This window comes from Cervus elaphus, chromosome 14, assembly GCF_910594005.1.
Source record: "Cervus elaphus chromosome 14, mCerEla1.1, whole genome shotgun sequence".
NCBI classification, from domain to species: domain Eukaryota; kingdom Metazoa; phylum Chordata; class Mammalia; order Artiodactyla; family Cervidae; genus Cervus; species Cervus elaphus.
Window position 1 is genome coordinate 8,163,331 of NC_057828.1, and position 14,467 is coordinate 8,177,797.

The 14,467-nt window shown below is 56.2% G+C and overlaps 1 protein-coding gene across 1 annotated transcript in view; it reads left to right on the forward strand.

Moving 5' to 3' along the window:
• Positions 1–4,383, forward strand: part of MAPKAPK2 (MAPK activated protein kinase 2) — a 46,275-nt gene extending 41,892 nt beyond the window's left edge. Inside the window, exons 5-10 of the mRNA XM_043923131.1 lie at positions 180–306; positions 926–1,001; positions 1,362–1,486; positions 2,054–2,139; positions 2,240–2,320; positions 2,851–4,383. Coding sequence (XP_043779066.1) covers positions 180–306; positions 926–1,001; positions 1,362–1,486; positions 2,054–2,139; positions 2,240–2,320; positions 2,851–2,994 — 639 coding nt within the window. The 3' untranslated portion in view covers positions 2,995–4,383. The remainder of the gene's footprint in view (positions 1–179; positions 307–925; positions 1,002–1,361; positions 1,487–2,053; positions 2,140–2,239; positions 2,321–2,850) is intronic.
• The last annotated feature ends 10,084 nt before the right edge of the window (positions 4,384–14,467 follow it).

Genomic DNA, 14,467 nt, shown 5'->3' on the forward strand with positions numbered 1-14,467 from the left:
CCCACTGTGAGCCCTCAGGAGGCGGGGGCTGGGGGTCCGGATGGTGTGCTGATGGGACAGGAGGGGCTGGGCAGACGGTTGCTGAAGGAGGGCGGGAAGGAAGGGAGGAGTCGTTTCCCCGCGGGTTTCTGACGGCCACTCACCAGTTCAGCAGAGATGCTCCTTGTCTCTCTCTCTAGCCTGAGAACCTCTTATACACCTCCAAAAGGCCCAACGCCATTCTCAAGCTCACTGATTTTGGCTTTGCCAAGGAAACCACCAGTCACAACTCTCTGACCACTCCTTGTTACACGCCATACTACGTGGGTAAGTCCGGAGAAACCCTCCGGAGCCCTAGGAGAGCCTGTCTTTGCCCGGAGCTTCTCCCAGAGCCTCCTCTTGCCGGTCTCAGGGCCCCAGGGCCCAGGAGAGTTGTGTCTCCCGGCCCTCTGTAGCCCAGTTCTGAGGTGACCTGACCTGAAGTAGGCTTAGCAGATCTCAGCTGGGCCTGAAGTGGTATAGGAAGTTATGTGCATGAGGTTACGGGTAGAATTTTGTGCGCGTGTGCACTTTGACTGAGAAGAGCTCTTGTTCCCATCAGACTCCCAGGGGGATATGGGATGTGCCTCTGGTCCAGGACCCCCAGCCGACTGCACAGAGAAAACTCTCAAAATGTGTTTGTCAAACCAAAAGGCAGTCTGAAAGGCTCTTGCAGTTCAAGACTTGCTTTATCTTGAGATTCTGGCCCTTGGGCTCCCCCAGGAGGAGTGTCTTTGGGTCTCCTTTACCCAGCCCTGGGCCTGGGCTACCACTGTCCCTGTTCCAGGCTTAGCTGCGGTCCTGTTGTAAGGGGCTGAAAGGTCGGATGGGACACCACCCACAGAGGGCCTTGGGTGGATCCTGGCGTTCTGAGGACCAGGCCCACTGCCCTTGTCTTTGTTTCCAGCTCCAGAGGTGCTGGGCCCAGAGAAGTACGACAAGTCCTGTGACATGTGGTCCTTGGGTGTCATCATGTACATCCTGTGAGTGTGGGGAGGGGCCTGGGGACGCGGGCTGGGCAGGCGTGGACCGAAGCCTCTCCCTCCGGGGTGAGAGGAGGAGGCCGCGGTTAGCATCCCCTTCTGGATGGGGGGTGCCCTGGAGGTCCTGCATGTCCCCTCTCAGTGTTGAGTGGACTCTGACAGCACAGTGCTACAGATTAGCTAAGGGGCAGGAAAATGTGTGGCTTAGACACTCAGCATGTTAGATTCCTGGGCCCTGTCCCTGACTTTGTACCTGAATCAGGGAGTCCCGGTTTCTCTGTGAACATCGCAAGAAGTCCTGGTGCGGGATCCTAAATAACATCAGCTCTGTTCCTCTCTTCCCACTTCCTCTCGGCTCAGGCTATGTGGGTACCCCCCCTTCTATTCCAACCACGGCCTTGCCATCTCTCCCGGCATGAAGAGTCGCATCCGAATGGGCCAGTATGAATTCCCCAACCCAGAATGGTCAGAAGTATCAGAGGAAGGTAAAGAGCCCATGTGTGTGTGTGTGTGTGTGTGTCTGTGTGTCTGTGTGATCTCCCATCAGGGACGTGGCTGTGGGTCTTTACTGAGCCCGCACCTGCTGGGTATGTCCTGCCTGTGTGTGTGTGTGTGCCTGTGTGTGTGTGTGTGCGCGTAGGGATGATCTCCCTTGAGTGATGTGGCTGTGGGTCTTCACCCAGCGTGTGTGTGTATGTGTGTCTCTCTGTGTGTGTGTAGAGATGATCTCCCATCGGTGACATGGCTGTGGGTCTTCACCGAGCCCGCACCTGCTGGGTATGTCCTGCCTGTGAGTGTGTGTGTGTGGATGATCTCCCATAAGTGACGTGGCTGTGGGTCTTCACCCAGCCCACACCTGCCTGTGTGAAGGGCCCAGCAGGGCCAGGGCTTGGTGGCACTATCTGTCATGGTCTCCGGGCCAGCATCTTGGGTGGTCTGTGTCCACGCCCCCTTTGAGTCTGGCTTCTCCCTGAAAACGGGAAGGAGCAAGAGGGGAGGGTGGCCCCTGAGCTGTCTCTGTCCCCTGTGGGCACCCCACTTTCCTCTTGCAGTGAAGATGCTCATCCGGAACCTGCTGAAGACCGAGCCCACCCAGAGGATGACCATCACCGAGTTCATGAACCACCCCTGGATCATGGTGAGCCTGGCGGGCTGGAGGCACCTGGGTCCACGGGGCCGGTCCCTGCGGACCCCACCCTGCCCCGTGTCTTCACTCGGACCCTTTTCTCTGCCCCCAGCAATCGACGAAGGTCCCTCAAACCCCACTGCACACCAGCCGGGTCCTGAAGGAGGACAAGGAGAGGTGGGAGGACGTCAAGGTGAGGGGACGCCTGGCCGGCGGGGTGGGGGAGGGGCGCTCGGCGGTGCTCATGGAGGCGGCTGGCCCTGCATCCTCTCGCCCCAGGTCGTCTGGTACCACAGGGACGGCTACTCTGAGCCGCTTCCCCCGATCGGGCTGTGGGCAGAGGCTTCTGCGTTGGTCTGAGGTTGGCTGTGGCTGTTTCCTGTCAGTTGTTACACTCTGCCTGTGAAAGGGCCTGAAAGGCCGTCTGCAAAGTCTCCTCACTTTGCAGATGAGAAACTGAGGCCTGGGGTGGGGGGGTGCCCTGTTCACGGTCGCCTAGCTAATGACTGGCTGGAGCAGATGTGAGTCCAGGTCTCCTGGCTCCTAGTTGGTGCTGTTTTGCTCCCCCAGGCTTGCTGGTGGGCTCTGGGCTCTAGAGGGGCTCTGCTGAGCCGGCTCTGGGCTCAGGGCTGGCTTGCCCTCGGTCTCCGCTCCTGCACGTCACCCCATCCCCACCCTGCGCTGTCTGTGGTCTCTAACCTCTCTCCCGGTCGCCACCCCCAGGAGGAGATGACCAGTGCCTTGGCCACCATGCGGGTTGACTACGAGCAGATCAAGATAAAAAAGATTGAAGATGCGTCCAACCCTCTGCTTCTGAAGAGGCGGAAGAAAGCGCGGGCCCTGGAGGCCGCGGCCCTTGCGCACTGAGCCAGGCCTGCTGCTCCACTGGAGGACAAGCAATAACTCTCAACCCGGATGGATTTTTTAAACAGAGAGACCCAGAGCCGCGCCTCCTCCCGCTTCCTCTTCTCCTCGGCCGCGTGGGGCCGGGACCTCTTCAGAGGCAGCGTTCTGCCTTCGGTTCTGGCCACCTGCCTGAGAGGGGGTGTCAGGGAGGCTGCGGCCCCGGGGAGAGGGAGCACCATGCTCTCGACCCTGTGCTCATTTGGCAATTTTATCAGTAATTTGACTTAGAATTTTTACGAACCTTCTTTTATCGTTCTTGCCCTCACTCCCGCCCGTGTCCCCCAATCCCCGTCCTGTCTGGAGACTGCAAGGGTTTGGGGTGTGTCCCAGGGTGTCCGTGGAACCCTCCCGAGGGGCGTCCCTGTGTGGCCCCGCTGGTACCCTGACTTCCCCACTACGGCCCCAGGTCCCCACTGGCTGAGGCCTGCCAGGAGCTGCAGACTGTGGGGGCCGGGCCCGGAGGCTCTGCTGAGCCCTCGGATGTCCCCAGTGTGCCAGGCGGATAGGAGTGAGTGTGTGTGTGCGTGTGCGCGCGCCCGGATCAGTGCCTGTGCGCGACGGGCCCCTGATGTGCTCGGGACCGTCTCCCCCCGCCCCCGGGCCCACCCTGCCCGCGCTGGGCCTGCCCAAGTGCCTGGGAGCCTGTCCGGGCCCTGCGCCAGGCCGCCCCCGCCGCCTGTGTGGGCGGCTCCGGGCGCAGGCGAGGGTGCGCCGACCACTGGCGCAGCGCCAGGAAAACGGGAGCCCTGCTCGGAACCTTTCGCCCGTTCGTGCCGGTCCTAGGCCTCCGCCGAGGCGCCTAGCTACCCCTCTGCGCCCCCTTCCTGCCGTCCTCAACCTGCTGGTGTGTGCTCTCACGTCTGCAGCCGTTTTGCAGCAGGCCCGCCCTCAGCCCACGTTGGTGAGCTTGCGTTTCGAGTGCCTCCCGGGCTCTGGGGCGTCGGTCCGCAGCCCCGTGGCCTCTGCAAGTGTCCGTGGCGTGGCCCAGCGGGCGGGTGGGGGAGGCTTCGCACCAAAGATGTCCCGACTCTGCCCCTCTCCCACCAGCCGCTCCCCCGCCCCCCGCCCCAAACAACTCAGCGACGCGTCCAGGCCAGTGTGGGGTGGGGAGGCCCCGTGTTAACCGGAGCGCTGTGGGGAGGGCCCCGGGGCAGGGGGCAGTGATGCTCCAGCTCTCATCTCCCTCGGGCGGGGCTGGGGTGCCCGGGGTCTTCTCGGGGTGCGAGGGCAGGGCGCCGATGCCCGCAGCGCCTTCCCGCCTCTGACGGCGCCCAGCTCTCAGACTGTTGTAAACTCTTGTCGTTTTGTATGAGCAAAATTGTCTTTACTAAACAGATTTAATAGTTGAAAGGCTTTCTCTCTTCCTTCCTGAGGTTCAGCCCCTTGACGCCCCCCACCTCTCGTCTTCCTACGTGTGCTGAGGGGTTCCGTGTGTGGGGAGGGCAGAGTCGGGGTATCCTGTGGCGGGGAGGCGAGCCTGCGGCCCGAGGGAGCCAGCGCCCGCCCTGCCGGGGGCCTGGGGGACGTCTCTGGCCTGGGCATGGGCCCTGCGGCGGGAGAACCCGCACGCTTTGCCAGTTACTGAGTCAGGAGCCCGGCCGCTTCCAGCCCGGTCTTAGACCTGTTTAGCCACCCCAGACGCTGACACCGTCATCCGGGGGTCGGGGTCGGGGTCAGGGTCAGGGTCAGGGTCAGGGTCAGGGCTGGCTCGGGGACTGTGAAGAAGGTGGTGGTGAATTGGCCCAAATCCTCAGGGAGTGTTGAGGAGCAGGTGGACGTAGTTCCTGAAAGCTCCAGTAGGGGGTGCCGGGGGCCAGGCGGAAGGCAGAGAACAAACCATCAGCTGGAAGAGGCCTCAGCGCCCCCGTGACCATTCAGTCCGCAGATGAGAAGGCCGAGGCCCGGGATATTTGAGATCGCACGGTGAATTGACTCATCGTAGAGCCTAAGGAAGAAATTGACTTACTGACCTCACTGCTGTCCCGCCCAGTCAGGTGGAAAAGGAGCTGTTGCCGAGTTTCCCTGCATTTTCTCACGTGATCCTCAGAGCTGTCAGGGAGAGGGGCAGGGCAGGACGGCTGTCCCTAGTTTATGAGTGAGAAAAGCAAAGACAGTGAAGGGATGCACTGGGGGTCCCCCTGCTAGTGGGTTTGGACTGGAACTCAGGATCCAAGGCCTGGGGTGTTCTTGTCCCAAGACCTCCTCCTACCTGGAGGAGAGACCTGCTCACCCCCAGTCATCACTGGGGTCCCATCTCCCCTGCCCAGCCTCGTGGCAGAGACAAGGCCCCCGCAAACTGCCTCTCAGAAATCCTGAGTGTGGTTGGCGCCTGCCTTGAAACTCAGCCCATGTCTAGAACCCCTGCTCAAATGAGCCAGCAGGAAGTTTTCCTGTCAGAGATCTCCAGTCATGTTGTCTGCACTTAAAGTGGGTATCAGAGGTGATAAGAACCCAGGGAAAGAGGCTAAGGGGTGACGGGGCAGGAGTTGGGATGCAGGGGGACGTTTCCCGCTGCGCTGCTCTCTTTGGAGGCCGTGCTAGTTTCCTGCTGCCGCTCTAATACCACACGTTTAATTGTTAGACTTCTGAGGTCAGGAGTCCGATGGTCCCCCGGTCTGAGATTGACACGGGGCTGGCTGGGCTGCGTTTCTCTCTGCAGCCTTTGCAGCTTCCAGAGACAGCTTCGTTTCTTGGCTTGAGGCCCTCTCCCTCCTTCTTCAAAGCCAGCCACGTCCCATTGCTCTGACCTCGCCAGGAAGGAGCCTCTGTTTTGAAGGACCTGTGTGGTCAGAGGAGGCCTCCGCAGACACTGCAGTGGCCCTTTGCCTCAGTCCCACTGGCAGAGCCCCTTTGCCATGAGGCGGCGTGTTCCCAGGCCCCGGGGTTGGCTGTGAGCGTCGTGGGGCCGCTGCCCCATCCCCGAGGCCCGTGTCATGTCACCTCCTCGTCCACCTGCCCCATGTTAGCCCCACGTTCTGCTTCCTCCTCTGCCCGGGTCAGCCGGGTTCACAGACTGGACCTGACATGCGGGGAGGGTGGCTAGGGTGAAGGGCAGGAGGGGCCTGGCTTGATGAGAATGGCCTTACCACACCTCTTTACCCTCTCCAAGCCCCTGACGGTCCACGCTGGCATCACCCTGCGAATCTCTGCCTCTGGGAAGCACGTTACCTCCTTCTGTTAAACTCCCAGATGGGGTGGTGGGGAAACTTTTGTACCTAAAGGCAGATGCTGGCTGGCAGAGTTGGAGGAAGCAACATAGGATATTATCGTCGAACACCCTCAAGTGGTGTGAGAGGTGGGGAAGGCCTGTGGACACTCTTGGGCACCTAGGTGGCTCTGATGCTGCGCTGGGCGATCCCCTGGGTCTCTTCACCATCATAAAAGGCCTCCAGGGGAGTTGGTCTAGCCTCCAGCTGACCTCAGAGAAGTAAAATGAAGAAGAAAACTCAGCCTCAGAGGAGTGAAATGACTCTCCCAAAGCCTCATGACTAAGCAGAGGTCTATCTGATTTGGATCTCCTGCTTCCAAGTTTAGAGCTTCTTAAAAAAAACAAAACCCCACCAAAGATAAGGGGAGAGGGGTCAGGCAGGGAGACAGTGGGCTTCCTCTCCCCTGGGCACGTTTCCATTTCTGGGGAATGGCAGAGGCTCTCCTCAGCCTTAGGGGCACTGAGTGCCGTGAGACGGTGGACTTGGATGTCTCATCCAGCCGGGCGGCTCTCCTCAGGTCTGTGTTCCGCCCTCTGGTGGGCTGCCCTGCCGGAAGGGCTTGGGAAAGCCCAGGTTTGAAGCGGAGACTGTGGTCTAGGCTGAGACCACGTTCCTGCTCGGCTTGAGGCCGCTGGGTTGGTAAACAATAACAGAAAATGTGGGGTTTTCCTCTGAGGGGTTGGAGACAGGAAACGCGGAGGTCTGTGAGCGACGGGTGGGTAGAGCTGGTGGGCTGAGCAGGTCCCCGGCTGCTCAGGGTGTGGAGGAAACAGCTATTCAAGGGACGAGGGTGGAGCTGGTGAGGCCGGGGAAAGTGGCTGTCTCCCCAGCCAGCTGAATGTCCGCAAACCTGCTGGGCCTTCTCTAGGCGGCGGGAGGCGGCCTAGGTGGGCGGCTTCTGTAACCCTCAGACTTCCCTAGTGACTCAGAGGTCAAGAGTCCGCCTGTAATGCTGGAGACACAGTTTCGATCCCTGGGGCAAGAAGATACCTTGGAGGAAGAAACGGCCACCCACTCCAGTATTCTCGCCTGGAGAATCCCATGGACCGAGGACCCCGGCAGACTGCAGCCCATAGGGTCGCCAAGAGTCGGACACGACTGAGCGTGCGCTCACGCGGCGCTCTGTGCCCTCAGCCCTTCCCAGGCTCTGTCTCTGGAAGCCCACGTGCAGCGCCCACCCCCCAACCCCCGCCCCCCAGAGGGAGCCTGGCCACATTGGGAGTAGTCGTTCATTGGAAGGGGCCCCAGGCTCTGGCGGGGCCTTCTCAGTGACTTTGTCTTCATGCTAAGCCACCGAATGAATGCCCAGGCGCTTCCTGCCTGCACGATGCTTTAGTGCAAAAACCAGGTGTAAGACCCAGTGTCTGCCTGATTGCTAGTCCTTGAGATACAAAATCTGCGTGCGACCCTCAGAGACCTTGTCTTTCCTTTCTCTGCGTCTGGAGTCCCGGACACACAAACTTTGTGGTCTGAATCGGTTCAGTCAAGACTGCCCCAGTGAGGGGGTGCAGCCCAAGCCCAAGTGGTCTCTGCGGGCCCTTGAGGTTTTGAGGCTGGCGGGATGGGTGAGGTCAGAAGGAAGATCCTGGACCCTCAGCCTCTGTTGGGTGAAGTTCTCCCTGTGTGCCTCGCTGGGGGGGGGCAGGGGGAACAGTGTTGGTCCTCCCCGACCTAGACACGTGAGCACGCAGTGTGGCCAAGCCCGGACTTCAAGAGTGGGGGAGTGCTGACCAGCTGCAGGGGTGACCCCTCCCCGGCCGGGCCGCCCTTCAGAGGCTCGGAGCCAGTCTCTGAGGAGACTCCCTCCAGGAGCAGCAAGGCTACATTCTGATGCAGCCTTGTCTTGCAGCCGTCCCCTGCCCCGTGGCTCTCCCAGTGCTTGGGGCCCTAGGGAGACACAGCTGACTTGGGCGGGGGTGCGTCCAGCCTGGCTCGGCCTGGAGGAGGGGAGGGTCAGCGCCCTGGCCATGGTGGAGAGGGGAGCGCCTCGCTTGCAGACTCGGGAGCGCTGGAGCTGGCGGGTTTCACTGGCGCGGTGGAGGTGTTCCCGTCTGGTTTCGGCTCTGGTTTCTGATCGTCAGAGTCCGCTCTTCCTCTCCCTGAGTCTGGGCTCACCCCTCTGGCTTTTGGTCTGCTCGTCACTTCAGCTGGACCTGTGGCCCCAGAAGACCTGACTTAGCCCCGACAGTGGGGCGTCCTCCGTGTGTTCTGTCTGCTTTCTTGTTTCAGCCCCTTCAACTTGGATTCCCCTCCTTCACCATATTTGTTTCCCCCAAACTCAAATTTGGAAACATAGCCTGACAGGGATTTCCCCACATATTTTTTAAGCAATTGCGATGTAGGTGGTTTACAGTACCATGTTTCAGGCGTATAGTACAGTGATGTGCAGTGTGTGTTAAATGTTATGCTCCATCTAAGTTATGTAATGTCGGCTCTGTTCCGACTAATTCCGGCTCTATTCTATCAGCACAGTATATCGCTGATTTATTTTACACTTAGTAGTTGGTGTCTCTTAATCCCCCACCTTGCCCCATGCCCTTCCCCCTCTTCACCCCCACCCAGGCCCTTATCTTTTCTTGTTTGGCTGCACCGTGCCTCATGCGGGATCTTAGTTCCACAGGATCTTAGTTCCCAGGGATTGAACTTGTGCCCCCCGCCCCACAGTGAAAGCTTGGACCACCAGGGAAGTCTACCTCACCTGTTCTTAAGTTCCTTAATTTTTCAATAATCCTTACATGGTTATACCTTAAACTTAGATCATTTTTAGTTGTGCATTCTACACATCATTATGGAAAAGGGTAATGTTACAGGAGATTGGGGGGCCCTGGAGAATTGGGGTGAATGGTTTTCAAGGGCTTCGCTGCTCTTTCCCCTCTGCTGCATGCGAAGTCACTTCAGTTGCGTCCGGCTCTGTGCAACCCTGTGGGTTGTAGCCCACCAGGCTCCTCAGTCCATGGGATTCTCCAGGCAAGAATACTGGAGTGGGTAGCCATTTCCTTCTCCAGGGAATCTTTCTGACCCAGGGATCGAACACATGTCTCTTATGTCTTCCCACTTATGACCCACTGGCAGGTGGGTCTTTACCCACGAGTGCCACCTGGGAAGCCTCTCTGAGTGTCCCTGAAAATCTAGAGTTCTTTGCAGGTCTTTCTGATCCCTGTTTACCATGGTCCCTACATCATGGGCTTCAGATATGTTAAACCTGAAGCCCTTAGGAGCTTCCTTGTAACAAATACACAGTTTAATGTACCTAAGCTTCCATACTTCTTATTTTGCACACACCAGCATCTCAAGCCTGGGTCTACCTTATGTCCATCCACCCCTTGGAGGGAATAATGATTGCTGTGAAGGGAAGTCAGAGCCGGTAATCAGGAAGTCTTGTCTGTTCTTCCTGCAGGATCTCAGGTGGGACTCTGCAGGGAGTGACTGCTCCTGAGAACAGGGAACCTGCATGTGATAAGTCATTTTTAGGGGGCAGGCTGCCATGCAAATGCATTCATTTGCATAACTTTCTTGCTCTAAGGGACAGTGAAGTTTCCTACCCTATCCAGCACCCCTGCCAGGATTTGCAAGTGAAATACTGGGACTGGCTTTCCCCCTTCCTTCATGAGTCCTCCCCCACCCCAGTTTAGCTTCTGTCCCCCAGGTCCTGTGTGTCTTGACCTCTCTGATCCTAGGGGAGGAGTGTTCCCGGGCCCTGAGATGCAAAGTACTGCGAAGGCCATGCAAATGAGCCATCAGACTGGGTGGCTCTGGCCCAAGCGCAGGCCAAGTTGCTGGCTCAGGCCCCTGGTGTCTCGGACCATGTGAAACGTGATCCTGGTCCTTCCTCAGTTTCGGCAGCTGCTAGTCTCTTGTTCCTCAAATAGTTAGAGCCTCCTGAGGCCCTGAGGCCTTAAGGTTCAGAAAGAGCTGAGTTCTCCCAGCCCTTAGCCTCTGATTTGGAGGCCTGTGGTTCTGAATTCGCCAGGCAGAGGTTTACTTTTCAAAGAAATCACAATCTCATCTGACTCTGAGACCAGACCTTGGTTAGTTGTGACTGGAGCCTGTGCTGCAGGAGGTCTGGTTTCTGTAGTAAGACCCAGAGCGGCCGAGCGTTTTCTGGCACTCAGCTGTCTCTTCTTCCGATCAGAAACCTCTTTTACGGAAACGGTCCTCATAGTGAGATTCTAACACAACCTCTCACTCCACCCACCCAGCCACAGCCAGCCGGACGAGGGCAGGCCATTTTCTGAGTCTGCAAGGAAGAGGAAGACGAGGAATCCAGTTTCTTCCTCCTATTCCAGGTTCTGAGGATGGCAGCTCACCCAGTGCAGGTGTGTGGTCCTTGCTGGCTAGATGAGTGCATCTAAAGAACAATTAACATAAGCAAGTCCAGTCATTCAAATAAATTATGTGTGCTAAGTCGCTTTAGTCGTGTCCAACTCTTTGCAACTGTGTGGACTGTAGCCCGCCAGGCTCCTCTGTCCATGGCATTCTCCAGGCAAGAATACTGGAGTGGGTTGTCATTTCCTCCTCCAGGGGAACTTCCTGACCCAGCGAGATTGAACCCACATCTCTTACAGCTCCTGCATTGGCAGGAGGGTTCTTTATCACTAGCACCACCTGGGAAGCCCAAAGAAATTATATACACATGTAATTACATGCACATACAGAGTGAAATGTGAAAGTTTTCTCTTTATAGTCTCACCCAACTATGCCAACTCCCTCTTCAGAAATAACTATTTTTTCTACCTTTTTTTTGGCTGCACCACATAGTGTGTAAAGTTTCCCCGACCAGGGATAGAACCACAGTAGAAGCGCCGAGTCTTAACTACGGGACCACCAGGGAAGTCCTGAAGTAGCTACTTTCCACGGCTTGATTTTATTTTGATTTGTCTATTTGTCTACATATATATATGCTTAGAAACACAGGTGAGAAACTTCTATGAAGCCTATAGCAATTAAAAATGGAATCACTAGGCATATTGTTCAGCAATTTGCCTTTTAAAAAAAATGCGGTGAGGGAATTCCCTGGTGGTCCAGTGGTGAGGATTCAGCACTTTCACTGCGGGGCCCGAGTTTGATCCTTGGTCAGGGAACTAAGATCCCACAAGCCGCATAGTGCCGCCAAAAAAAAAAAAAAATTGTGGTGCAATACACTACACATAACATAAAATTTACTGCCTCTACCATCTTTAAGTGTAGAGTTCAATAATGTTAAGTATATTCACATTGTTATGCAACCCATCTCCAGAACTTTTTCATACCCGTTAATCATGCAACTTGCTTTTTAAATTTAGCATCTCTTAGTGGGTGCCTGTGACTGAACTCAGAACAATTATATTCATTTTTAACAGCTGAGATTATTCCATAATGTGGATGTACCATAATTTATCTGCTATTGATGGATTAAAAAAAAAACTTATTTTAAAAAAAACTGTTAGTATTAATGATGCAAACATCTTGTACAATATCTACATGCACATGGTAAGGGGTTCTATAGGCTAGATTCCTAGAAGTGGAATAGTTACATCAGTGGGTATTCACATTTTAGGTTTTGGTAGCACTGCCAAAAAGACAGTATCAATTTATGAATGAATGCACTTGGCACATTGCTTTCTGAAAGAGAAGTCCATGAAAGAATTAGCTGTCAGCAATGGAGCAATCTGGGGCTAGAGTAAGTCAGCTGATAAGAGAGTGTTCGAAGCACTTCTCCAAAAAACAGATGCATACCACCTTGCATTGTGGGCGACTGGAAAAATCAAATCTGGAAGGGGCAAGGGGATTCCTAAAACCTCGTCCTGCATCAGCAGCTCTGCTCACTCAATTACGATTATATGCATAAGTTTTGGATGTGTAGGCAGAATGGCTCAAAGACAATTCTGAGGTTCAGCCTTAGTTCAACCTACTGGTGTTCAGACAGGTTACCTGACCCACTCCGGAGGCTAAGCAAGTGCCCCTGGTGGGAACACCAAGTAGATGATAGTGTGCCAGTGACTTTGATACAAGAAAGACTGGCGTGCGCTGCAAGAGCCCCATGTGGGGTTACCGAGGAGGGAGGGTCCCTCCGACGAGGGAGATTGGGGGAAGAAAGGCTTATGGCGGCAGAGATGGCTCTAACTCAGGATACCCGGTATTATGGAGGACTCAGGAGATATGAAAGGATGTTTTCCTTACTATTCAGGAGCTCAGCCTCATTTCCCCTAAAAACCCTTTTTGGGATGCAGTTTGTATGCTCAGCCCTCTTCTGATTACCGAGTCTGAGGTCTGGCATGTGACGCGGTGGTCAATAGCACAGATGCACACTGCACAGAAGTCTCTGTAGTTGTGCTCAATTTGATTCCAACTATGGACAGGTAACTTGACCTCTCTGGGCCTCATTTTACCAACAATGGGGGTAATAATTGTGGTGCCCCACAACTATTGATTAGATATCTATATTTATAACAATTATTAATTGTGAGACTGTGCCTCACAGGCCTCTTTTCCCAGCCTGACCATCCACGGGCCCCAGCCGCTTGCTCTGAAGCCCCTGCTGGCTCTGCCCGGAGGCCATCCTCCCCTGGCCAGTGGCTGGGCCCAGCAGGGATGCTGAGGCACCTGGGTTTCTGGGGGAGCTGGAGCTCCAGTGGCTTTGACTGGAGGCTCCCTGGCGACTCTGTGGAACCTCCAGGACACCTGTGCCCAACCATTTCCCCCTCGCTCCTCGATGGCATCAGGAGGGGTCTGAGGCTCTCTCTGCCTGGCCTGGGTCCCACCCTATTTTCTCTTGTAAAGGCATTTCCCCTCAGTAAACCGCTTGCATGTTTAAGCCCTTTTTGTCGTCTGCTTCTCGGAGGACTCAGACTGACACAATAATAACCACTGACCTCATTCGGTTGTTGTGAGAAGTGAAAACTACAAAAATAATGTAAAATCTCAAGCATAATGCCTGGCACACAGCACTTGCTACCAAGCATCATAGGAGGTCATCTTATTACTGTATCAGTGTGAGCAGGTCGACTTAACTCAAAAGGAGAGTTTGGGGCTGGGGGTCTGGAAACGTGCCTGCCTCCCCGTCCCTACTGCGCGTCCTCCCGCGCTCTCCCCCTGCCAACCCGCGCCCTTCCACAGTGGTGGCAGCTGTCTCTGCGGTGTCCTGGGCTGGCCCCTGTCGCCCTCTGCCTGGGGAAAGATGATGAACGCTGTGTGGCTTTGGTTGAGCAAGGCGACTGCAGGGTCTGCAGCGGGGCTGTTCAGACCCACGGACTCTGCGGCTCCCCAGCCCTGCAGAGAGGACCCCTGCCCACACGAGGATGTGACTTGCAGGGGGGGCAGCCTGAGTAGCCGGCGGGGCGGGGGGTTTTGGGGGGAGGGTGTTGGCAGCCAGGCAGAGCTGGGGGCCGAGGGAGGCTGATGGGAAGATGGTGTACCTTTGAGTGAAACAGGGCCCGTGAGAGGTGAGGGTGAGTCACGGGGTTTCTCTCAAAACCCTCATGCCCGTGGTATCTAGCATGAGCTGAAAGTGGAGCCCGCCAGCCCCAGCCTCAGCCCCAGTTCTAAGAACGCGTCTCCTTCCCTCCCCTCCCACATCTGACAAAATTAATCAGGCCCCTGACTTCGGGGGTGAGAACCACCGGGTTATATCCCAGCAGAGGAGGCCACTGAGACTGGGGCTGATGGAAAGGAAGTGTGAGAGAAGCCGTGTCTAGGTTGGGTTTCAGAACCCGGTTCTTTGTGCTCACGCCAGCAAATACAGTGTGGCTTGAGGGATTGAGCGGCAGGGGGGTTGCGGTGTGGCGTGGACCACAACCGGGACTCCCACAGCCCCGGGTCACGTTCCGGCTCTCCCGCTTACCAGCTCAAAGCTTTCAGCCTCTGTGAGAAGCCTCCCTTTCCCATCAGTGAAACAGTGATGGAAAGCGCATCTTTGTCATGCTGTTTTGTGAGAATTAAATAGCTAACCGCTGTAAATGCTGGGCCCAGTTCCTGTCACACCCTGAATGAAAGAACACACCCAGCCCAGCTCAGAGATCCCATCCCCCTTTGTGACTTCTCTGCTCTTGGGGATTTTGACCTCCAACAGCCCTGTGAGATAGTGGTATTATCATCCCCATTTCATGGATTTGTAAGTGGAGGCTCAACTTGATTGAGTACCTAGAAGAGAATGCTTTGTAGTTCAGGACCCTGACGTGATCTGCAGGGGTTTGCTGCTTTCTTGGAATGTCTGCCCAAAGGCCAAGAGCAGGCAGTGATGTCAGCTG